Consider the following 25,266-nt stretch of genomic DNA (forward strand, 5'->3'; position numbering starts at 1 on the left):
GTCCCACAGTGATTGGCCCAGCCAGATTCAAACGCCCATCCCTGAATCAATCCCTGAGCCTGTGGTGACAGAAACCTCTAATTGGCCAGACACAGTCACCTCTCTGCATCTGGAAGCAGGAAGTAGACCTGGCTCCTTCTGCCCACCAAAACATGAGCAGGGAGAGTAGACGCCCTCAGGACCGTTTTGCCGCGGGCTTAGGGGTCCCCTGCCTGCTGCTTCCTGGCTGGGGAGCCTTGGGCCAAGTCGCCTGTTCTCTTTTCCTCAGTTTTTCTACCTGTGAATTGGACTCAGCATGGTTGAGATGTAGGAGTGCCGAGGGGCCATCCGGGTGCTCCCCTCCGCACCGCACACAGTTTAGGGGCCCTGTTGACCGTGTGCCCCCTTCCCCATCCTTTCTTGTTGCTCTCTGTGTTCCCTTGAGATGGGGCAGCACAGCGTGGCAGGCGCTGCTGGCTGCTGGCTGAGTCACCACTTCCTCCTGGGCCCCGTGCCCAGCTCGATGCTTTCTGGGGACTTTCCTGGCCTTCCCCGAACATCAAAACAGGGTTGGGGGTGGGGGGTGACTCCTGGACCAGCGAAGCAAGGGCAGAGGTGCGCGTGGACAAGATGGAGTATACCCTGGCGTGGATTCAGATCCCACGTCCTGTCCCCACCTGCAAAGAAGCCATAGCCTCCTCAGAGTTGAGGGACTCCACACGTGTACACCCCACACACCCTCAACCAGGACTGGGAGCGCCCAGCGCTGGGGTGAGTGCGGTCATTGCTGGCAAACCTGTCTGCACAGGTGCTAGCGGGCACGTGTTAGAGGGTCTGCGTCAGTGGTTTCTCAGCTGCGTGTGCTCGAGTCTGCGGGCCCATTTGTGTGTCTCTGCTTGTGTGTGTGTGTGTGCCTCATGGCTGCCCCTGTGTGTAGAGCCCAGTGGGCTTAAAGGACAGACAGACCCAACCCCTCGTTGGAAAAAGGTGTCTCTAGCGGTACAGGGAATTCCCTGGGCAACAGTCAGAGAACTGGGAGACTCCTGGTGTGGGGGGGGGCTGGGGTGGGTCAGGCAGGCTGAGATGAGGAGTCACGTGTATGAGCCAGAATTCAGGCTGACGACGTCAACTCTAAAATAGTCACCAAGCCCTAATGGCACTGCGGATATAGTGGGGTCCTGGGGCAATAGACGAGCAAATCAACAGGTATGGGACTTCCCGGTGGTCCAGGGGTTAAGACTCCGTGCTTTCAATGAAGAGGGTGCGGGTTTGATCCCCAATCGGGGAATTAAGATCCCACATGCCACGTGGCAAGGCCAAAAAACAAAAAACCAAAACCCCTAAACATATAAATATATAACTCTGGGAAGGGCAAAGGTCAGAAAGCAAATGCATCAGAGCGGGGGCAGGGGAACTAAGAAGGTGCTCTGGCCAAGGGACGGGAAGGTCTACAAGGGAGAAGGTCCTGGGACCATCTGGGGAGAGGGAGCTCCCGATGGAAGCCTTGGCAGGTGCAGAGTTCTTGAGGTAGGGACCAGCTGGAGGAGGGGCCCCATTCAAGAAGATCTAAGCCCAGAGCAAGGAGGGGAGGCGTTAGGGGCCAGCGCTGGTGGGGAGCAGGGCCACCAGGACGGGCTGTCCTGTAACTGGAGCCGGGCAGGAACATGTCCCCCTGCCCGCCCGCCCCCAGTACTCCCTGCTCGGGACAGAATGTGCCGGGGGAGGGAGAGGCTGGTGGTGGCTGGGCCTGGTGGCTGGAGCAGGGCGGCTGGAAGATTCCTGAACAGCAGCCCGGCTGGGCCGGCTGCCAGTAAGGGCAGAAAACAAGCAGCAGGCACCCTGCCTGCCTGTCACCCATGCCCTGGGCTTGGCGCAGCCAGGGCCAGAGAGAGATGGTAAAAGAGCCAGGGACGGAGAGAGGCAGAGATGGTAAGTCGGACAGAGACGGTAAGAGCCAGCGAGAGAGCGACGTGAAGAGGCGGAGATGGGGGAGGCAAAGACGGTGAGAGGCAGAAGCAGAGAGAGAGACAGCAGTGAGAGACAGAGAGGCCTGGCCTTGACTCTAAGCTGGCGACAGTTCTGATTCTCGGGGGTCCTGGGAATAAACGTGAAGCAGTGACCCTCCCACCCCCTTCAGAGTCTTTCTTCACACCAGAGTAGATGGGGAGTCCCCTCCAGTCACTCATACCTGCTGTGTGCTGGGACCCCAGATACGCCCCTGACTTAGCCCCGCTCTCACGGTCTCAGCCAAACAAGTGAATATCTAAATACAAATTTCAGAGACTGACGAAGGCAAAGAAAACATGGGACGGGGGATGGGGGAGGGAATGATGAGGGGTGGTGACTTTAGGTTGGGCTATCCCTGAAATTTAAGGCCAGTGTGTAAAGAGGGGCCAGCTATAGGGAACAGCCTTTTAGCAGAAGGAACGGCATGTGCAAAGCCTGGGGTCAGCTTGGGGTGTTTGAGTAGCAGCCAGGGATGGAGGGGGAAACTGGAGGGAGAGGTGGGTGGTGGTCTTAGAGGACCAAGGAGGGGAGGGATTTTATTTCAGAAGAACATTTGGCCACACTCCTCTATACTCTGTGGGCCCCACACAACATCCAGGGAGTTCCCTGCATCCTGGGCTGCCTGGCCTAGCTCCATGCTTGTTGTCATTTATCTGAACCAGAAAATCCGCCTCCTTTAGGGATCAGGTTCCAGAGAGTTGCAGACACAGGAGTCCTGGGGACACGAGGTAGCTTGTCCTCCCAAGCCCCTTGGGGGAACCTTTCATAGACATGTACCCACATCCACTGTTGCAATAAACACCTCAGTCTCTTCTTCGTTTGGGAACATGAATCAGGAAACTGCAATCTTGCATCTTCCACAATCCAGCTGATGGGGAACTCAGCCCCACCTGAGGCTGCCATTTGGGGATCCGGGTAACCGCGCTATAGGAACATCTCCTGCCTGCCACTGGGCCCCCAGGAACCCCAAGTCTGACAAGTTCCAAGCTTGATGGCCAATCAGCTACCCAGGGCAGATACTGCTGGACTGGGAGGACTAGGTCGACCCCAAGACCAGGAGATGTTGGGAATCAGGGCCTAAATTTAGACCAGGGAGGAAAGTGATTGATGTGAAGAGGAAGTGTCCAGAGTCTCAGATGGGGAAACTGAGGTTCAGAAGCAAGTGACTTCCGAACCCATCATCACAGAGAGCAAAGCCTGAACACTGCGTTCCCAGGTCCTGCTCCAGGCTCCCCCCAGTCCTCAATCCTGCCCCTCAGCCCCACACGTGGCCACCTGGGCTGCTAGATAATTTTCACTGCTTTGGGAAGACTGGTGGGCAGAAAGTCAAGGCTGTCTCGGGTGGTCTAATTGGGCCCCGCCCAATGGGGCGGGGCCTCTGGCCTTGGGAGGAGCCTGAGTTGCAGGGATTCCAGCGTTCCAGGGCCATTTTCGAGTAGCAGCTGCAGCACTATGTGACCCTGGGCAAGCTACCTCATTCTGATGGACTCACTTTCCACACCTGCAGATCCAGAAAAGCGACAACCTCCAGGCCACTAGAGCTGCCCTAGAGTTCTGTGGGTACTCAAACAAACCCTGTACAAGAGCAACCACAGCCACCTGAGTCCCAATTATCAGGGGATGGAAATCACCCAAATGTCCATCAACAGAGGCTGAGTGGATAGTAAAACGTGGTGCATCCACACAATGGAATATCACTTGGCCATCAAAAGGATCGAAGCGTGGATTCCTGCTGCAACAAAAGTGCCCGAACTTCCTGCTGAGTCAAAGAAGCCAGACACAAAAGGCCACATATTCGATGAGCTCATCTACATGAAATGTCCAGAACGGGCCAAGTCAGAGACCAAAGCAAGCAGATGAGTGGTTGCCTGGGGCCTAGGGAGGAGGAACGGGGAGTGACGGCTCGTGGGGACAAGGTCTCCTTTGAGGCTGATGAGCATCATTGGGAATTATAGGTGATGGTGGCACAACATTGGAAAGGTCCTAAATGCTAGGCCCACTTACAAATGCCAAATGAATTGAATCTCAATAAAAGTGGATTCAATCCCTGGGTCAGGAAAATCCCCTGGAGAAGGAAATGGCAACCCACTCCAGTATGCTTGCCTGGGAAATCCCATGGACAGAGAGAAGAGCTTGGCGGGCTACAGTCCATGGGGTTGCAAAGAGTCAGACAAGACCGAGGGACTAAACAAGGACAACAAAAGCAACAACCGCCCAAACTCCACAGACAGGCAGGATCCTCCTGCCTCTGGCCTCCCTCCCACCTGCTCGGCTCCACTCTGTGGACACAGATGAGGCCTCCGCCAGCTCTGCCCCGAGCCTTGCAACTACACTGAGGGGAGAGATGTGGACAGCCTCCCTCGGTGTCCTCGAGCCTCAGCTTCACCTTCTGGTCAATGGGCCCCTCAACCCTCCTCAGCCTGGAGTTCCATCTGAGATCCAGACCCAAGATGGTGGTCAAGGCCACCCAACTTTCTCAGCACCTGGGGGCAATAAACCACTAAGTCCAAGCTCTTCCTCTGTGATTTTTATTAAAAAAAAAAAAATGTACAAAAGAGAACAATTTAAGGCTTATCAGAAATGTGGAGTCCCAGGCGGGGGCCCTGCCTCGGCTGGGTCTCTGCACTTGGAGGTTTATCCAGCTGCCCCATCATACTGTGTGCCTCTGGGACACAGCAGGTGTTCAGAAGCATACTGTGGCCCTACTCTGTCACCCCAGGCTGACCTCTGTCCCCACAGCCTGGGTTAATGCTCTGCTGTCCCTGTCTTGAAATTCTTAATTCTTGAACAAGTGGCCCCACGTTTTCATTCTGCATACAGCCAGTCTTGTCTGTCTTCCTTTGAACCTGTGTTTTTCAGGCCATGCAGTACCCAGGCAGTACTCATGTGCTGGATCATGTGGAGGCGCCCAGGCGCTCCAGCCTGGGACAGGAGTCTCCGGTTTTCAAAGGTTTTAAGGCCAGAGTCGCTGCACCTGCCACCCTTCAGCCCCCACATGGCCCTGATGGCCTGCTTTCCTGAATGCCTCGTTCCTGGGCCCTCTCGCCTCCCGGACCTTGCAGTACAGCCTCGACTGAGTCCCACTCCAAAGATGAAGGGGACGGTCTCCAAACAGTAGTCAGCTCTGACCTTCTTCGACTTTTCCTCTTGCTTGCCTGCCTACCAAGCTCTTGTTCACACACCAAAGCCTTAGCTAAAATGCCCTTTCCCCAGGAAGCCTTCTCTACTCCCTCTTTGGACTCTCCCAGCTTGGGGTCCTTTCCTCTGGTCCTGTGGGTCTGGAATTACTTATGTCTGGTTCTGTCGCTCTCAGACTGGAGGCTTCTGAGGGAACATAGGCCGGATGTAGACAGGTTGAATGGTTTCTCAGATCCTACTGTGGGTATCTGGTACTTTATGAGGACCAGTCCAGATATGTCAAGAGTCCAGACTGGCTCTTCCTCTGTGTGATGTTGGAATGGCCCTGTTATGTTCTGAGACTCAGTTTCCCCAACTTCAATGTAGTCAGCGCAGTCTGTTCTTCATCTAGCCCCTCCTTGCTCATGTCCATGGTGGCTGGAAGCATGTGTAAACACCTTATCCTTTGAGGTTTCCACCTGACACTCAGCAGGTCATGCAGCGGGGCCTCCTGGCCTCGGAGGGTGGGTTTGGATCCTCCTGCCAGAAATGATCCCATCAAGTCTTAGGAGGCCCTGGAGGCTCAGAAACGCCCCTACCCTATCTTCCTGGATCTCCACTCCCACACTAGGTTAGGGAGCAACACTTAGGAACAGACTGAGATGCAAAGCGGGTTCAGGCCCTGGACAGGAGGTAGAAGATGCTCTATCACTTTAAAATGGAAGAACTTTCGTTTTGACTGCATTGGGTCTTAATTGCTGCACACAGGCTTCTCTCTAGTTGTGATGGTGCAGGCTTCAGAGCGTTTGGGCTCTGTAGTTTACAGCACCCGGGCTCTCAAATTGAGGCTCGAGGACTTAGTAGTTAGGGCGCATGGGCTTGACTGCCTCACAGTATGTGGGGTCCTACTGGCCTCACCAGCGATCGAACCCTCTTCCCCTGTCTTGGAAGGTGGATTCTTCCCTGGACCACCAGGAAAGTCCCTAGGAGTTCTATCATTACTGAAGATTCACCTGTGGTTCCTTCCCTTCCTCTTGGCTCCCAGGGCCTTGGAGAGGCACAGGGGCTTCTTGAACCCCCAAGCTCACCTCGGAGTACAGGGGCGGTGGGCGGAAGCGGAACTCCTCGATGTAGGCAAAGAAGGGGCCATCCATGCTCACGTCAGGGTCCTGCAGTAGTGGCAAGAGGCTCTGCTCCATGGCTGCCACCTCCTCATCAGGCACCACCTCGGAGTACTCAGGAGGGGCTGGAATTGAGAGCCAGGGTGGGTGAGGCCGGTGGAGGAGGAGGGCAGCCCCAGAATCAGGGGCAATGGCCAGGTGGAGCTGGTGTGGCCAGTTCTGGGGCTCCTGGGCCGTGTGCCCCTGGACTGGGATTCTTGGGGGAGACTCGGGTTGCCAACATGATTGTTCCAGAGCACTTCTACAGATGGGGGCGGTGAGCGAGGCTGGAGGGGAAGAGAGCCAGCCAGGCCTTGCCTGTCTCCCACCCATGCCCACCCACGGCAGGAGGGAGAGTTCACCTTCAGGCCGCTCTGGCAGGACCCCCAGCCCCCAGTCCATCAGGAAGCTGGCATGGCTGCCCACGCTAGACGAGCGGCTGCCGAAAGGGTGCAGGGGGATGGTGCCGATGACCAGTGGGAGCTCCAAGAGCAGCTTGGATGAACCCGGGATGTCCACACAGACCTGGAGGGAAGCGCCATAATATAGAAGACCAGCCACCCGGGCAGCCCTGGCCACACGCGCCTTCTTACAGGAGGAGGCCCAGAGGTCCCAGCTCTAGCCTCAGGGAGGGAGGGGGACCCCAGGCTGGTTGTTGTTGCTGTTCAGTAACTAAGCTGTGTCCAACTCTGTGACCCCAGGGGCTGCAGCAGGCCAGGCTTCCCAGTCCTTCACCATCTCCCTGAGTTTGCTCAAGCTCATGTCCATTGAGTCAGTGACGTCATCCAACCATCTCATTCTCTGTCTCCCTCTTTTCCTCCTGCCCTCCATCTCTCCCAGCAAATGCAACCACCCCGGCCTCTGAGGATACTCTACCTTGAGGGCATAGTCCACGTGTAGCACACGACAGTGCAAGATAGAAGGGCCCACGGGAGGGATCCGCAGAGCCCGGCCCTGCCACAGAGCCCGCCGCCCGGGGCCCACAGGCTCCCCTGAGAGGCTAGCCACCACGGCTCGCTTCTGTTTGCGGGCACCTCGCGCCATGAAGGTCTGGGTCTGGATCACAGCTGCCCGAGGCAGCACGGGGCGCGTGGAGCCGTTGTCGATCTCAGCGAAGACAGGGATCACTTCACCTGTTAGATGGAACCGCAGGGCCTCAGGTTCCCCATCTGCAACCCTGACACTGGCCCTTTTCCCAATCCAGGCCCTCCCACCTGTTACCTGGTGTGTAGCCCTTGCGGTCGATCTTGGCTGAGAGGGAGACAAGGCCACGGTTACTGTACCAGGATCGGGCAATCTTTTCCCGGGCTCCGGCTTGAGGGGCCTGGTTGGGGGTAGAGGGGAGGAAAAGGATGTGAAACTGGTCCCATTGTACCAACCACAGACCCTGTGGAGCTTCTAAACCACCCTCAGCTGAAGGAAGATTTGAGGCAGGGCCTAGCATTTTGGTTTCTAAGAGTCTGTTTGTAAAATGGGTCCAGGAACGTGACCCATCTCATTAAGCTAAAAACAAGTGAACAAGCCAGGCACTTAGTGTTAATGAGTGCTCAGTAAGCCATTATTATTGTAAGCTCTGATTGTGCCCCCTTTCACAGACAAGGGACGTGTGGGAGGCTCAGAGAGGGTGAGACACTCACACAGAGCCAGGAAGCAAACTGGTGCAGCTGGTTCTTGTACCTAGCTCCACCAGCATTCCCATGCCTCCCTCCCTCCCTGCCAGGGCTCCGCTGTGACCCCCACTTTGTGAGGGGAGGAGTGAGGAGCCAATCACCATGTAGCCAGGACCCTGCCTGGGACGCCCCCAACCCGTCAAGGGCAGCCACTCACCAGCAGAGCCGGTGTGTTGATATCCACAGGTTCAATAACAGTAAACACCTTCCTTGTCCGACGGGTAGGAACCCAGGGCCGGTGGAGGGTGGCTTTGATGCAGTATCTTACACTGCCGTGTTTGCCTTCAAAGGAAGTCACTAGCGTCCTGGGGGTGGACGGAAGGTCAGACCCAGAGACACCCAGGTTGGAGATCCCCAAAGGCTTTGGGGTATGAGAGACAAGAGACACTCTGGGGGGCCTCCCAGACAATCTTGGGTCTCAGTGGCCCCCGGATACCGAGCAGTGGAGTCCCAAACCTGGAAGGGGCTGCAGACTTAGGGACACTTACAGGCTCCCCCACAATCCTGCACCCCACTCGACTTACGGTGGCAGCTGGAAGCTGAATGGGAATTCATGACGCCCAGGAGGCAGCGTTGTGGTCTCTCCAGTGCCTGCAGATAGGAGTAAGAGGGGGCGGCTCAGTGGCTGCGAAGGGGCTCCCGGAGCACACAGCAAGCGCAGTGCAAGGGTCCCTCGGCTGGTACCTGGCGCGAGTAGCGTGGCACGGTGGCTCACAACCTCCACGCGCTCGCTGTAGCTCTGCGTGTACGCCGTGCTCGAGCCCGCGCTGCGAGACTCGGTCCAGTGCACATGGGCGCGACCCCGCGCGCGCAGCTTCAGGGAGCTCACTCGCGCCGGGCCCGCTAGCTCCAGAAGCACTCGGCCGGCCACCGCCTGGCCGCCGCTGAACACGGGCTCAGAGCCTGAGCTAGCACCATCCAGTAGCACCACGAATGCCTTCACCTTGTCGAACAGCATCGCCACAGGGATACGAACTCGTGGCGAGCGGCCCCTGGCTTCGAACCCGCGGCGCGGCGGCTCTACAGCTGCAGCCTCAGGACGCGAGCCTACCAGGCGCGCGCAGGCGCACTCGAACGTCGGGACAGAGACTCCTCACGGCCTGCGCCGGCGCCGCATTTATACGGCGGGAGGGGCGGGGCGAGCTGTAGGTCCCGCCCCCGGAAGGGAATACGCCAATGGCGCGGTAAGAGGCGTGGTCTTGCCCAGGTTTGGAGCAAAATAACAAAAGCCCCGGCTTGCGGCTGGCGGCCTTCTACCCCTTGCTACCCTCTTGGACCCTGGGATGAGACAAGCATCACGGCACAGAACAAGTATCTCTCAGACTGCAGAGGTGAACAGGAAAAACGGAGGCCAGGTCACCTAGCAAGAGCGTTCTGCCGTCGGCTTAATCATCTACCGGCCGCCGCTTGCAGACGTGACTCGATGCATGTCCAGCCGGGGCTGGAGGGAACGGCCAGGTCCCTGAGAGTCTAGAACTAGCTACCTCCGGCCTCAGCTCGGCCCACCCACCGCCTACCCCGTGCATGGGGGAGGGAGGAAGAAGTGGCTGGGGCCTCCCAACACTGGGCGCCTGCTGCCCCCACCTATGACTTCAAACCCGCTCAGCTGGGTGACCTGGTTCAATGACATCTCGGAGCCTGAGTTTCCACAGTTTGTAGAGCCAGAACAAAATCAGCCCCGACCTCAGAGAGCTGTGCATGAATCGCGGTGTAGCCCTATTCGACCCCTCCCAGAGCCTCTCTCCGGACTCATCCACCCGCCCCTGACACACTGCCACTCAGCGGCGCCTCAGCGCTTTTGCTCCACGTTCCTTTCCAAACTTTCAGCACCTGCCCTCTCCACCCCCATTCCCCACCCTCCCCGTCTCCGCAAACTTGTTTGCTCTTTTGACCCAGCTCTTCCCCTCACAGACAGAACCAAGTACCCGGGAAACTCATGGAGTCCCCGGGTTCAGGCCTGCGGTGAGCCTTTGGGATCTTAACCACCAAGTCGGAAGCTGCCAGTACGCGATCTGCGAAGCGCCTGCGCCCTCTGGTGGCAGCGTCATACATTGCTGCTTGAACCCACTCCCTACCTTGTTCAGTCCCTAAATCGTATCCAACTTTTTGCCACCCCATGAACTGCAGGACACCAGGCTTCCCTGTCCTTCACTATTTCCCAGAGTTTGCTCAAACTCATGTCATCAAACCATCTCATCCTCTGTTGCCCCCTTTTCCTCCTGCCCTCAACCTTTCCCAGCATCAGGGTCTTTTCCAGTGAGTTGGCGTTTCCCATCAAGTGGCCAGAGTATCGGAGCTTCAGCATCAGTCCAGGGCTGATTTCCTTTAGGAAGTCCTAACACCCCCTACCTTGGCCATCCCTTCTGAGTCTGGCTCAGCCCGGCTGGAACCCCAGCTGAGGCCAAGACACCCCCAGTGGGAGGCGGCCATAACCAACACAACCAGTCAGTGATAGAGGTCAGGGCAAACCGGTAGGGAGCAGTAGAGGCTGTCCACTCAGTGATCAGCCTGGTGGAGGGCTCTGGGGCTGAAATAAGGCACTAGGACCTTCTCCCAGGGCCAAGTGAAGTCTAGAAAGAAGACAGGAGGCCACAGGCCCAGGAGGAGGCAGGGAATAGAGTGACCTTGGGGGGATGGGATGGCTCATACTTTCTTTTTGGTCACACAAGACTTGTGGGATCTTAGTTTTGTGACCAGGTACCAGGTATTGAACCCATGCCCCCTGTGGTGGAAGCTCAAGAGTTTTAACCACTGGACCACCAGGGTAATCCTGGGAAGGTTCATTCTGAGCCAGTGTCCTCAGTCCATTTCACAGATGGGTTCCCTCAGAGACCCAGAGAGGAGCAGGGACTCACCAGAAATCACGCAGCAACTCTGCTTCACTCCTCCAATACCTTAAGGAAGCTACCAGTGAGTGGGAGCAGGAGCGCTGGAGGGTGAGACCAGCTCTGATTTCCCTGAGTCTCAAGGAAAGGGAAGTGCCTACAGGGCCCCTTCTTGCCTCATTCCATGCCAGCTATGCTTTGGTTTCCACAGCGCATCAGGCCAGAGCCTCCCACACCTGGCGGCTGTTTGGACAAAGTAGTAAGTCTGTAGGCAAAGCATCTAGTCTGTGCAGGGCCGGAAGTAAGGGTGCTGTGGGCAGGGAGCCAGATTTGAGCTGCATCCTGTTTCTACCCATCTTGCAGATGGGTATAGTGAGGTCTGCCTTCCCTGAAGAAGTGGCCAGGGCAGCCCAGAAAGGCCAACATCCTCCAGCCACACAGCAGGTGCTAGAGCACAGACTTACTCTTTCTGTCCCTGCCCTCCCCTACTTCTGCTCTCAACTGGCTGTATGGCCTAAGGGAGGAGCACCGAGGCTCAGAGCAAGCGGGGACATGTCCAAGACTCCTAATCTACCCCTACCCCAAGTCTTCATCCTGCCTGGGATGCATTCCTACCGCCTTACCTGCAAACACCACCAAAATCCCCAATCCAGCAAACAGCCCTTCATGTAAACACTGGTAAAGGGCGCTGGCCAGGGGTGAGACACGGGCCTTCTTTGGGAATCAGAGCCCCCAGGCCTGGGGCTAATGAGACACCCTGGAGTTTAGAGAGGAGGATCTCCTAGCTCCACCAAGGGGTCCCCTGAAACCAAGGGGGTCCTGTGGGGCTCCAAGGCACAGAGGCCTTTCTGACCCCATTTCTTGACTCCAGCCCCCATAACCTTTCCTGAGTTTCATAGGGTGGGTTTGAACAGTTGCTAATCAAGGGAGGAGCCAAGAAACCCCCTGAGACAAGATTACAGGGAACAGAGACGCTCACAAAGATTAGAAGACCGACCACCTGAGATGAGATTAAGGGCATGCAAGCCCTGCTCACACCTTAATGTTATCAAAGACCCCCAGTGTTGAGCCACTATTATAAAAACCCCTCATCTAGTCTTCTGGGGTAGAGACATCGTTTTTCAAGGCAGAGCCAGGCAAAGCAGTAAAACTATACTTTTCCACTTCACCCAAAACTTCGTCCTGACTCCTTTGATTCCTCACTGCTGTATCGGGAGTGCAAGCGATTGCTAACACCTCCAGACTCCACATGGGGCGGGGCGGGGCGGGGTGGGTGGCTGAGGGGATGTCTCCACCGCACATCCTCTAGGTCAAGGGAGTCCTAGTGGGTAAGAGAGTCCCCCTCTTGAGAAGGGTTGCCAGCCCACACGGCCTCTAAAGAGCTTGGAAAGGGGCGCCCAGACCTGAGAAGAGGGGTCGGTGGCGGGGATCCTGGCTCGGGGGTGGGGGGAGATGAGCGGCTCACCTCGGAGCAGCAGCTGCCGCCATCGCAGGTACGTCTCGGCGGCCACGTAGTCGCTGGAGATGGCATTGACACCCACGCTTCGGGCCTCGAGCCAGTGCGTGACCGCCCCGCCGCGCGCCGCCACCTCGAGCGCCAGCACCCGCAGCGGCGCCGCCACCTCCAGCAGCACCCGGCCGCACAGGCGCTCCCCGCCGCGGTACGCGTCGTCCGGGCCCCGCGCCAGCTCCAGCGCGAAGCTGCGCACGCCCCCCGGGCGCATGGCTGGGCCCAGGGCGCACGGCGGCGATGGTGTGCCGGCGCGGCTCCGCCCGGCGCGCTGCTGGGCAGCGTCTGCCGACCTCTCTGGTCTCAGGGCTGGTCTTCGCCGCGCCAGACGCCCCTCCCGAGCTTTCTCCTGCTTCTGCGAACTTGGGTGGATGTTGGCTGACTTCCTGGTCCTCCGTGTCCGCCCTCGTGACGCGCTCGGGCCTCCGGGAACGTGCCGCCCGCGGGTCCGCGCGTTTGACTTTGCTACCCCCCGGGGCGGGGCGGGTCCTGTTTTTGCAGGGTAGGCGCTGTTGAGTCAGAGGCGGGCGGGGGCGGATGTGGCTGGCGCGGAGCGGAGGCCACCCCCCGGATCTGTCTAGTGGGCTCACTCGTCCCCTACCCGGCACCTTTGGACCCAGCGCGGCCCCAGCCTCCTCCCTGGCCTTCCTGTCATCATCTGGTTTTCCCCAAACACGCAAAGCTCGGGTCTCGTTCTTGGCCTTTGCAAAGGCAGTTGCTGCTAGGACCGCCCTTCTCCAGGTCTCCATGCCCAAATGTCACCTCCTCGGAGACGTGCTCCGGACTTAATTCTTTGTGGCTCTGGCCGCTGTGTTTGTGACTGCTGTGTTCACTGTTGTGCTTCCTCCATCAGACTGGGTGTCCCCAAGAGTGAGCACTGTGCGGGGTTCAGCACCTGCTCTCACAGAAGAGGAAACTGAGGCCCCCCACAGGGGCAGTCGCTGGCCAGAGGCACCCAGCGGCGGCTGACTCAGAACTCGAACCCATGTCTGACCTCAGCCCACCGACACCTCCCCAGGGCCTTCTTGTTCTTGTGTCCCACCTATCACCCCCAGGCAGGTGGCCCATGGCTCTATCAGAGGCTGCCAGAGCCTGGGCTCTCAGCTGGATCCAGAGTAGCCTCCTTCTCCACAGGGCCCAGCATCTGCCAAGAGCCTGCCTCCCCACCTGACTCCAGCACTCTGAGCCCAAGGCCTGGAAGGACCTTTCTGATTCTACTTGTCTGAGACCTTCCCCTCCATTCTGCCCCAGAGAGGCCTCTCTAAACCCAGGATCACAGCAGTCCCCTCCCCATGGAGTGACCTCCACCGAGTCCATTCTTCCCCTTGGCCTATGGATCCCTGAATTTAAATCCTGGCTCACCCCTCTTCACTCTGGCCCCAGGCAGATGGTTTCATTTCTCTGTGTCTCCCCATCCTACCCTGGTCAGGTTCTGGTGAAGAGTTGTCATTATATTGGCTGTATACAGCAGGTGCTCAATCCATGTTCATCAAAAGCAGAATGGCCCTCCTCACTCATGTCACTTCCCGCTCTGGACCGTGACCTACAGTCCCACTGGAGCCTGACCCCTACAAGGTGCTCTGGCAAAGCGAGCTGGAGGGACGTCCTGACCTACGTCCCCTGCTCTCTGCAGGGTCCCTCTCTTGGTACCAAGTGGGACTTGTGCAGATGTCCTCAGGGAGGTGTGGAGTTCAGGCCTGGAAGAGCACTAGGCTAGGATGGGACGGGCTCACCTTGACCCCCACATCCGGTCTGGAATCCCCAGGGCCCTGGTGTCCACGTCCCATGTTGCGATACGAGTGTCCACCAGCCACACACAACAGGCAGCAAGTGGGCTGGTCCTGCTTTATTTGGAACTGGCAAGGACCCCTCTCCTGGCTGCCCCACACCCACCCGGGGCCTGGAGAGAGCCGAGGGCAGGGAGGGGCGTGCCGCGGGAATCGGGGGACCAGAGGAAGCTCCAAGCTCCCCCAGCTCCCATCAGGGAGGAAGCAGACCTGCCCTCGCCTGCCGTCTGGCCCTACTCTCTGCCCGAACAGTCTGGGTGGGGTGCAGTGGTTCGGGCCCCAGTCCACTCAGCCCAACTCAGCTTCGGCTCCTTGAACTCCAAGAGGCGCCACTGTACAGGGCTTCTTGGATGACGTGGAAGTGGCGGCCACACGATGGCCAAAATTGAGGGGTCTGGTGGCAGGCAGGGCTGTCACCCGCAGTCTGAAGGGGCCACGGGTGGCCACCAGTGTGGGGGACTCCGAGCCACCTGGTCTAGGGGGCCGGAGTCAGGCCAGGGAGGCAGGGCGGGTGGGGGTGGGCGTATGGCTTGGGCGATGAGGCCAGGCAGGGCCTGCAGGGAGGTGCCCAACGCATCCAGGCGGCTTTCAAGGGCAGCCAGGCGGGCCTCAAGCTCCTCGTGCTGGGCGTGCAGCTCGGACATGAGGTCGTACATGACATTCTGGGTCTGCCGGACAGAGAGGCGGGAGAGAGAGGAGAAACCAGGTGAGCGAGAGGGAGGGATGGGCACAGAGAGACGGCAGGGCAGCCCTGGTTGGGTGGTGACCCACTAATTGGACCCAGCCCAGCCGAAGGTCTCCTGGGTGGACCCCAGGGAGTGTTGGGAGAACAGGTGAGGCGAGACACAGGTCTTGAATGCCAGGCTTGGGCCCAGCAGTCCAGGGGAAGGTCAAGGGGGTTCCTGGGGCCCAGTGGGTGTGACCAGAGTTGCTCTGAGGGCATGAACTAGCCACATGGTGCATAAAATCAGAGGATGGTCTTGGGTGATTCTGGACTGACATTGCTCCAGGCTGGGAACATGGTCGAGGGGGAGGAGGCTAGCTTGTGAACTGTCCCCCACTTCCCACATTAGACTGGGGGGGATGGGGGTCTTGGGGGAGAGGTGACCGCGCCAAGAATCTGACTCCATCACAGACCAGCGGACACGACCGCCACAACAGTCACTGTTACAGCAGGTGGTGGGGTGTCCCTGCCACCTCGACTGCTTCTCACAACCCAGCAAGCAGGGGTGTCCAACCAGATGAGCGGGGGAGTTGTAGGAGGGGGAGGCGGGACACACACGGACAGCCCTCGGTGCAGATGTTGCTGTAGCTACCAGGTGGCGCTAGACCGTGGTCTAGCGTGGTCCATTCTCAGCCCAGCTCTCTGCCGACTAGACCTTCTGTCCCGGTACCCACCCGCCCTCCCCCTCCGGGGGCGGTCCGCAGCTCACCACCCATTCTGGCCTCAGGCTTGTGGCACCCCACCCTCCCTCGCCATGCTCTGGCTTTGTGGGAGGGAGACTGGTCATCCACACCACAGCTCCTTTCTGCACCCGCCCCGAATCTTTACCTGGGCCTGCCTTCCACCCTTTCCTGTTACTGGTAAACAAATCCCATCCCAGGGTGAACAAATGCCTCTGGGGCCCTCCTAAGGCCACAGACCCTCATCTCAGCCTGCCTCAAGGGACCACACAGTCCCCAAGGCCAGGGAGTAACATCTGGAAGCATCCAGCCCTTGGATTGGAGAAGGAAATGGCAATCCATTCAGGTATTCTTGCCTGGAGAATTCTGTGGACAGAGGAGGCTGGCAGGCTGCAGTCCGTGGAGTCACAAAGAGTTGGACACGACTGAGCAACTGAACAAACAGCCGCTGGATGGTTCTTTTTGGCCCTCTCTGAGGTTTAAGTTTTTATTAGAATATATATTTTGTTTTCGTTGGAGAGATACAAATTAAGTCAGCAACCTTGGAAAGCATGAAAATTTAATACTGGAAAACATTTTAACCTCATTAAATTAAAAAAAAAATTAGAAACCATATCATCTAATCCAGTGAAAGACTTACTTCAAAGAAACCTTCCTTAAATGTATTTTGAGAGGAGCATACTGCTGTAATTACAGGTTTAAATAACTTTTAGCAATTCACATTTTAATCATCTATACTCATGAAGTAAGGATGATAATGGATAATCCAGACTATAATATACCTGAGTTTTTCAAAGGCATTTAATATATATATTTGGAGCTGTTATCTCATTTGCATCAAATTAATTGGCCAAGGACTTCTATATGCTCTTCGGATTATGTTCTTTCTACTACCAACCGAATTATTTCTTCAGGCTTCTAGAATGTTTTTTCCTCTGTAACACTCCCTTCCAAATTAAGTTTATGTAGGTTAGTATTAAATTAAATTGCATTCTTGTTTTCTTTTGGCCATAATGCACAGCTTGCATGATCTCAGGGGGTACAGCAGTGAAAGCCTGGAATCCTACCCATAGGCTACTAGGGAACTCCCTTAAATTGCATTCGCTTGCTAATGATGAAGAGAGTGAGTTCAAAATGTGATGAGTATGACTAGTAAAATAGAAGAGGACTTCACATTTTCTAAGGATAATATTAAATCAGGCTCAGATCTATTAACTGATTAGGAGATGGAGTCAATTGGCAAAGTTCACACGTGAACGATCTGTGAAAGGGCAGATGGGAGTTGAGAAGAGCGTGACAAATATTCTAAGAGCTTGCCCAACTGAAGTTGAGTCAGCTGACATATCTTCTAATGGATGAATACAAAGCAAGAAATCGGAAGGGACCTGACGTTAGAACTACCAACCAGATCCATGTCTAACACAAAGTGGCCTTACAGAGCTCTGGCGACTTTAATCTCCTCAAAGATATTTAATTGCTATACAAATAAGCTTTCTCCTGAGGCTCTGCTCTTTTGCTTATGTAGTCGCCAAGTCATGTCTGACTCTTTGCGACTGCATGGCCTGTAGTCTGCCAGGCTCGTCTGTCCATGGGATTCTCCAGGGAAGAATGCTAGAGTGGGTATCCATTTCCTTCTTTGGGGGATCTTCCTGACCCAGGGATTAAACCCGGGTCTCCTGCATTGGCAGGTGGAGTCTTTTACCACTGAGCCGCTTGGGAAGTCTATCATTTGAATGTATATTCATAGTAAAAGAAATTTGTTTTTCTTTTAAACTTTAGAGCATCTATGTAGCTGACATGTCTAAATATGAAAGTACCACTTCACCAATTTAGCCCGCTAATTACATATTCTTATTAGAGCTATTAATTAAAAGTGTAAAATAGCCGCCAACATTCCAAAGTAAAGATTTTACACACAGATGTAGATTTCTGGCATCTCTCTAACAAGGCAGGACCCTTGCAGACAGGACTCACGTGCTCAGTGGCTGCCCCCTGCCCTGCACCCTTGGCCTGTACCATGGGCACCAGCACTTTCTCCCTCCCTGGCAGGAGCTGGGCCTGGTTCTTTACTGAACACCCCTCCTCCTCCTCCTCCTCCTCCTCTACCCTGCTTCCCTGATGCCTGAGACGGGAAAGATCCGCCTGCAATGCAGGAGACCCAGGTTGGATCCCTAGGTTGGGAAGATCCCCTGGAGAAGGGAATGGCAACCCACTCCAGTATTCTTGTCTGGAGAATTCCATGGACAGAGGAGCCTGGTAGGCTATAGTCCATGGGGTCACAAAAGAGTCAGACATGACTGAGCAATTAACATTCCTCATCCTCCCCTGAAGGCCCAACAACCCCTTCTGGCCCCCGGAGCTGCCCCACCTTGCCCTGCCCTCCTCACCTTGGCCAGGTCTGCGAGTGTGTTGGTCTGGTCATTCAGCTTCCCTTGCTCAATCTTCACACTCCGGAGCCTGGGGGACAGGTGGGCAGGTGGGGTTGTGCAGAGGCTGCAGTGGGGTCAGGGGTCTTCCATGCAACTCACCCCACCCAGAGTCACCTTGTAGGGTATGCAGTTGGGGGATGAGGGGCAAGCTGGAGCTCCCCTTGCAGCCCGTCCCCTCCTGGCATGCAAGGGGCAGCAGGGCCTGAGGGATGGTTCAGCACGCATGCACTAACCCCCAGGGAAGAGACTTACTTCTGCGCTCTGGTGGGACCCGGCGGAGCAGAGAGAAACCACAAGGCAATTTTAATCTCAGCACAGCTGGGCGGCCCGTACCCAACCCGGCCCACCTCCCATGTGCGCCACCCCATGGCCCTTGCTCTTGGGAGAGGTCCAGCCTCTGAGGGGGCAGTACCCGCCCTCAGGGATGCATCGTGTCTCTGCTTCCTCTCTCCAACAGGGCCCTCCCAGCAAATGCAGCTGCCTGCAGGCCTGCAGCCGTACTGTGTGCCAGCCTGTACCAAGCTCCTGGCCCTGGAGATGGCATTTAGTCCAGAAAACTGTGCCCACACATTTCCTGAGGGGGAAACCGGGGCTTAGAGGGGGGCAAAGCCGGTGCCTACTGGCCTCCTACCAGGACTTGAACCTGCACTGCCACCCAGCCTCTGGGACCTTGGGCCTAGGGACGGCTCCCTATGCGGGCGTGGGGGTTCGTCCTCACCCCTTCTCTCTGCCCCTTCTGTAGCCAGCCCAGGGAGACCATTTCAGGCAGGCCTCTTTTTTTCCTCCTCACTGGTCCAAACTCAACCCCTGCACATCCAACATGTGACAGACGCTTGGAGAGGACCCCTGGGTCCCACCCATCCTGGGTGTTGTCAGCAACCCTGGGGGGACCTACTTCTCAGTCTGGAGAAGTGGAGGCAGATACTGGCAACCCCAATACTGGAAGTCTGGGGGTGCCCTGGAGAGGAAACGGAGGCTTGCTAAGGACCCACGGACATGCCCGCCCTGGGGAAGTCATTCTTGGCATCTCTGGAACCTTCCTGTTGCAGGTTGGATGGTGTCCCCACAAAAGACATGCTGAAGTCCTAACCTCCAGCACCTCACAATGTGACTGTTTGGAAATGGAGTCTTTACAGATTTAATCAGGTTAAGATAACTGGTATACTGGTATCCTTATAAAGGGGGGAGATTTGGATGCACACAGGGAGGGCATTTGAAGATGGAGCATCGGAGCAATGCACTGGGGCTGCCAACAGCTAGGAGAGATGCCCGCCATGCCCTTCCCCCAGTGTCTTCAGAGGGAGAGTGGTCCTGCCAACACCTTGACGGTGGACTTCTGGCCTCCAGAGTGGTGCAATCACAAATTCTGTTCGAAACCACCCAGCTTGTGGTACTTTGTTAAAGCAGCCCTAGGAAACGCGTACGCTGTATGCTGTCCCCAGTCCGTCCCCTCTGAGACCCTGTCTCCTTTTCCACCGGCTGCTCATACCACACTCCCGCCGTGGGGGCTCTCCAGCTCAGAAGGTGCCACGGCTCCCTCATGCCTACAGGCGGCACCTCTTGTCTGCTGGGTACTCTGCTCTTTCCCACCGCCCATCTTTGTCCAAACTGGGCGCACTCCTTGGTGTGTATGCCCACCTCTTGGTTCCTACCCAAACCCCATCCATCTTTCAGGCCCTAGTCCAAATGTGCTTGATTTCATCAGCTGTTCTTATAAGGCTGATCTGAGGCGGGTGCAGGAGGACCTGAAGGTGAGTGAGACAGTCCTGCCCCAGAGCAAAAGAGCACAGGTCACTCACAGAGCAGGTGCCTTCACCACTGACCTAACTGTCCTCAGTTCCTACCCTCCAACTTCTCCCAGAGAACTTTCAGGGATATCCCTTAGAGCAAGGTCCAGAGCAGAGACGTGTCTGTGCCCCGCAAGCCTGGCACACCAGCTGGTGGAGGAAATTCTTGTGGGATAACCAAATGAACATATCGAGGGTGTCAACAACAACAGCAGTCCCCATTTTCAGGAAATACTATGTGGCAGACAGGCGCAGGCAAGCCATCTGGTCACCCCAACTGTGTTCGATCCACACTCCATTCCTGGAGAAGAGGGATGTCACCACTGTTTCCACTTTACAGATAAGCAAACGAAGCCTGAAGTAGCATAGTCACTGTGCTCAGGCCCCACAGTTAGGTGGCAGAGACCAGACTGGGACCCTGTGGCCAGGAAACAATCTTTGAAGGGTCAACAAGGAGGGCTGTAGGGTCTTGTGAGCAAACAGGACAAACACTTGGGCACAGCGATGCCAAGTAAGTGGGGCACCGATTTCTTTCCCTGCTTTATAGGTGACAATGGAAGCGGAGGTTGGGGTACCATGTGTTAACTGAACACTTGCTCTGTGCCATGAACTATGCCAGGCATTTTTGCATATCACTCCATTTAGACCTCCCCACAGTCTTGTGAAGTAGAGATTGCTATCACAATAAATTAATTCAATCATAACAGTAAACACAATGAATGTAAATGGATTAAACTCTAGCTAAAAAACAAGGGTGGTACAGTAAACACAATAAATGTTAATGGACTAAAGTCTCTAGTTAAAAGACAAGGATGATAGGGGCTCAAGAAGACTTTCAGGTTAATGGATCTGTTCATTATCTTGATGGTAGCGATAGTTTCATGGGTGTACACATATGTTAATACGGACCAAACTCTGCACTCTAAATAGCTGCAGTTGACTGTATGTTGATTATACTTTAATAAAGCTATTCTTTAAAAAGAGGCAAAATGAGTAAACAGGATTTAAAAAATTAAAGTCAGCTAGCTGAGCCTCCTCACTCACGGCCTGGTCTTCTATGACCACACTACCCTGCGGTGCCCCAGTAGCTGACCACGCTAGCCACACCCTGGAGCCTCCCCACAGCAAGCTGCCCGACTCTCCTGCTCACACAGGGGTTTGCAGTGTTGCCTCCCATCTCTGTTCCTTATGGCTGACTCGATCGCCTTCCTGCTGTACTAGTTCAGGCCCTAACACTGTTTTCCTCACTCTCTGATTCATCAGCCCCTGAGTCTGGTGGAGGAGTTCTTAGGGCAAGAATCCATCTGATTTTCCCGCTGCTGCTGCTAAGTCGCTTCAGTCGTGTCCAACCCTGTGCGACCCCATAGATGGCAGCCCACCAGGCTCCCCCATCCCTGGAATTCTCCAGGCAAGAACACTGGAGTGGGTTGCCATGTCCTTCTCCAATGCATGAAAGCGAAAAGTGAAAGTGAAATCGCTCAGTCTAAGGAAGCCCAATTGTGAATGAGGTTTTCCAGAATGCAAGAGCTGGGAATGCATAGGCTCATTCTGAAAAGTGCCTTAAAATGCTTGAAAATTTTAAATCAGGTACTATGTGACTCCACTCTAATTTATTGTTGAGAGCCAGATCCCATAGAATTTGGACCTGTTTAAATTCTAGGCTGCGCACTGTTCCATACCTCCTATATGTAGCCAGTAAACATTGAAATGTGACTTGTCTGAATAAAAACAGGTTGTAGGTGTAAAATACCCACCAGACTGCAAAGATTTAGTATCAAAAACTTTCTAAAATATTAATGGTTTTAATATTAGTCACATATTAGTAAGTGATAGTGATTTTTATATATTAGGTTGAATATATTAAAATTAATTTCACTTCTTTCTTTTCACCTTTTAGAAATATGGGTACTAGAAAATTTTAAACTATGTATGTTACTCACATCATATTTCTTGTGGACAGTGATTGGCGTATTATGGTTTATAGGCCAAGTTCTGGGCAGCTGTTTGTTTTAGAAAACAAAGTGTTACTGGAGCATAGTTACACCCATTCACCTTGCTGCCTTCCTGCCACAACAGCAGAGTTGAGTAGTTGCAATAGAGGCATTTTGGCTCACAAAGCCTGAAATAATAAATATCTGGTCCTTTACAGAAAAAATCCGCCAGCTCTGGCTGAACACTGGATTTACCTGAGGAACTTAAGCTTGAGCTCAGGCTGTATCCCAGACTCTACTGTAACTGGCATTTGGTATGGCCTACGGGATTTTAAAAAGCACTCCCTAGGTGACCCCAGTGCACAGTCAACATGATAACTACTTGACTAAATAATTCTCAGGAAAAAGGGACAACAGAGAAAATTAAGTAATCTCTAATTACCCCACATGATCATACAAATCAGGCCACAAATTTAATTCTGAGCTTCCTGGAAGCCAAAGCAAAAAGGGGAAGCTGCTTTCGTGTCCAAGGGGAAAGGCACTTTGGCTATTCCAGAGAATAAAATATGCTTCCTCCCACTGATGTTGGGTGGTCTGCGTGATTTATCAGAGGTGATTGTCCTGGAAAAGTGCTGGTCCCACTATCCCACCCAGCACCGAAGCCGTAGGCCCCAACCAACCGACCACCCGGAACGGGAATGGTCCTGATGTATGTAGCCACGACGAGCTGCCTGGCCTCGTCTGCAGCCTCCTCCCCGCGAGCCAGGGCTGCCTCTGTGCCAGGTGGACACAGAAACGCGAGTGGGAAAGGTGCTGGACTTACTGATGGATGGCTTGGAGGAACTTACGCTGGTGTTTCCGAACCCGGGCCTGGTCTGGCTTTTTCACCAGCCTGGTGTGTTTGTAGATGAGCCACGTCTCCCTGAGAACGTTAGCAGCGGCGTTTTTCACCTGAGGCCGAAGAAAGAACAGTTCCTTGCTGCTGCTGCTGCTGCTGCTGCTCACTCAGTCATGTCCAACTCTTTGTGGCCCCATAGACTCTAGCCCGCCAGGCTCCTCTGTCCATGGGCTTTTTCAGGCAAGAATATTGGAGTGGGTTGCCATTTCCTCCTCCAGGGGATCTTCCCGACCCAGGGGTCAAACCTACATCTACTGCATTGACAGGTGGATTCTTTACCACTGAGCTACCTGGGAAGACTTGAGTAGGCACAAAACTATGGAGGGCTCTGGAAACTTCTGGAAACTTCCAGAAACTCCCAGAAACTGGAATGGAAGTGTCCTTCTGGGGTCCTGGGACTGTAAGGTAGGGCCATGTTTACCCAGCCACATCTGTACTGTGTGTGTGTGTGTGCGTGCATGCATGTCTAACAAGCATCACTCACCACAGGCCAGGCCCTTTCTATACATCTTGCTAATGTTACCTCTCTCACTTTACATGTGAGGAAACAGGCACAGAGAGACCCACCTGCTGAGGTCATACAGCTTATAAGTTGCACCTGGCTGCCTGCCTCTCGTTGAGCGGCCCACGGCTGGGCTCTGACTGAGCATAGAAGTGGCCGTAGCCACAACTCTGTGCACAGCTCAAAGGCGTTCACATGGCGCAGCTCAGGGCACTCAGCATACACAGGCAGCATGGTGTGACCCATGGGCACACATGCAGAAGTAAGGCGGGGAGACTCAGCCCTGAGGACCAGGAGGTGAAGTGGCTGTGACGGGGCTGGTGTCCTCACCCGCTTGGTGAGCTGAGTGTCCATCATGAAGTTGTGCACGTGTTTCTCTGCCTTGGTGAGCTCCAGCTTCCGGGCCACCACAGCCACCACGAGCGCCGTGCAGCCAGCCCCCTGCATGAAGAAGGTGAGGGGGCATGTCAGAATCCACCTCATATGGGTCGCAAGTAGGACACCCTCCCTCCTCCAGGAAGCCTTCCTGGTTCCCCTCTCACCTTTGCCCTCCAAACCTGCAGGGTTGGCAAATCTCATCTTCTGAGTTCACTGACTCTAACCCCCTCCTTGCTTAACACCACGCAATGTCCAAGGAGTCTGTGCCATACATTAGTCCATTCGATTCCCAGCAACCCCAGGAGGCAGGACCACTCTTGTCCCTCTTCGGCAGAGGGGAAAAGTGAGGCTCAAAGATAAAGAAAAGGACAAGAAGCAGGAAGGACCTGCCTGTACATTTGGGGCTGATGCCCATGGAGGTGGAAGATGGGAAGAATTTCCATCCAGGCTTCGGGGTCCACATGATGGAGACAGAGACCCAGCTGACACGTTGCCGACCAGTAATGCGGTAACTGGTAGGGTCAGAAGCGTGGTGAGAAAGACGGTCAGGTCAGCTGACCATGGTAGGGCATTTTCAGGGCAGCAGGGGCAAAGTATAGGTCCCAGGATGCGGAGAAGTAAAAGGAGGGGTCGTCTCCCCTGTGATGGGCTTCCTGCTCTTAGCAACCACCCTCCCCAGTATGTCCTGAATGGCAGCCAGTCCCCCAGCAAGGGAAGGAGGTCAGAGAGGACTTGCTTGTCCACTTGGTGGCCACTTGAGAGGCAGAAGCGCAGGAGGGAGGACCCAAGGAGGAGGGCAAGGCTGCCAGGCAGGAGTAGGGGGTGGACAGTGAAGAGTGATGGAGGAGGGAGAGAAAGGGGGCATTCGGCCACTGAGAATCAGGATCCTGGGAGCACAGGACATCCAGCTTTCGTCCGCCCAGGAGTGGCCAGGGAGCAGGTGGCAGGGGCCGCTGAGGGGGGCTGGTGAGCGGGGCTGCTGAGGGGGGCCGCTGAGGGGCTGGAAGGCGGCTCCCTGGTTGTACCAAGGCTCTCTCTGGCACCTCAGCTGCCCACTGCTTCCTCCTGTGGGTGCTGCATACAGGATGGAAGGAAGGAAGAGACCCAAAGCCAGCCCCTGGGGACCAGGGGAGAGGCTAGTTTTTCTTACAGATGGAAGCAAACATTTATGGGGAAAGGTAGGTACAAAGTCACCCCTTGAGGAGATCCCATCATGCATTTCTGGACAGGATATGGGTCTTGGGAGGACTCAGGAGTCTGTGTTCAAGAAAAGCCCTGTCTTAAACATTCTTTGACATAAATCGTACCAGTGTTTTCTTAGGTCAGTCTTCCAAAGCAATAGAAATAAAAATAAACAAACGGGAACTAGTCAAACTTACAAGCTTTTGCACAACAAAGGAAACCACAAAAAAAAAAGACAAGAAAAAAGACATCCTACAGAATGGGAGAAAATATTTGCCAATGATGTAACAGAAAAGGGCTTAATTTCCAAAATACACTGACAGCTCATACAACTCAACAACAAAAAACAAACAGCCCAGTTGAAAACTGAGCAGAACACATTAACAGATATTTCTCCAAAGAAGACATACAAATGGCCCATAGGCACATAAAAAGATGCTCAACATCTGTGACAGAAATGCAAATCAAAACGATAATGAGGTACATCCTCACACCTGTCAGAATGACCACCATTAAAAAGTCTACCAAGAACAAATACTGGAAAGGGTGTGGAGAAGAGGAAACCCTCCCGCACTGTCGATGGGAATGGACGTTGGTTCAGTCACTACGGAAAACGGTGCGGAGGTTCCTCGGAAAACGAAAAATGGAATTACCATACCATCCAGCAATCCCACTCCTGGGCAGATACCCAGACAGAAGT

General features: G+C 55.0%; 2 protein-coding genes and 1 long non-coding RNA gene across 7 annotated transcripts in view; 1 reads left to right on the top strand and 2 right to left on the bottom strand.

Annotated features, from left to right (window-relative positions):
- The first annotated feature begins 513 nt into the window (after window positions 1-513).
- Window positions 514-4,496, top strand: LOC138440111 (uncharacterized). Its single transcript, XR_011256919.1, has 2 exons — window positions 514-750; window positions 3,494-4,496. It is a non-coding gene; the product is annotated as an uncharacterized lncRNA (long non-coding RNA).
- Window positions 4,497-4,498: 2 nt separating this feature from the next.
- On the bottom strand, window positions 4,499-12,737 carry ARRDC2 (arrestin domain containing 2). Of its 2 annotated transcripts, none has more exons than XM_069589072.1 (8): window positions 12,224-12,737; window positions 8,458-8,524; window positions 8,091-8,238; window positions 7,485-7,587; window positions 7,140-7,396; window positions 6,626-6,788; window positions 6,192-6,349; window positions 4,499-5,643 (listed from the first exon to the last, which is right to left on the bottom strand). In XM_069589072.1, exons 1-8 carry the CDS (start codon window positions 12,480-12,482, stop codon window positions 5,590-5,592), a joined length of 1,209 nt encoding a protein of 402 aa, XP_069445173.1. In that variant the 5' UTR covers window positions 12,483-12,737; the 3' UTR covers window positions 4,499-5,589. The 2 variants fall into 2 exon arrangements, with proteins under 2 accessions (XP_069445173.1, XP_069445172.1); XM_069589071.1 differs by lacking the exon at window positions 12,224-12,737 and adding an exon at window positions 8,618-9,093.
- A 1,362-nt stretch (window positions 12,738-14,099) lies between these two features.
- Window positions 14,100-25,266, bottom strand: part of KCNN1 (potassium calcium-activated channel subfamily N member 1) — a 37,726-nt gene continuing 26,559 nt past the window's right edge. For 2 of the 4 annotated variants that reach the window (XM_069589076.1, XM_069589073.1), the window contains exons 6-9: window positions 23,337-23,447; window positions 22,430-22,557; window positions 17,847-17,916; window positions 14,100-14,723 (exon numbers count right to left, since the gene is read on the bottom strand). In XM_069589076.1, coding sequence (XP_069445177.1) covers window positions 14,469-14,723; window positions 17,847-17,916; window positions 22,430-22,557; window positions 23,337-23,447 — 564 coding nt within the window. In that variant the 3' untranslated portion in view covers window positions 14,100-14,468. The remainder of the gene's footprint in view (window positions 14,724-17,846; window positions 17,917-22,429; window positions 22,558-23,336; window positions 23,448-25,266) is intronic. The other 2 variants (XR_011256920.1, XM_069589074.1) reach the window with 2 other exon arrangements.

This window comes from Ovis canadensis, chromosome 5 (genome assembly GCF_042477335.2).
Source record: "Ovis canadensis isolate MfBH-ARS-UI-01 breed Bighorn chromosome 5, ARS-UI_OviCan_v2, whole genome shotgun sequence".
Classification (NCBI taxonomy): Eukaryota; Metazoa; Chordata; class Mammalia; order Artiodactyla; family Bovidae; genus Ovis; species Ovis canadensis.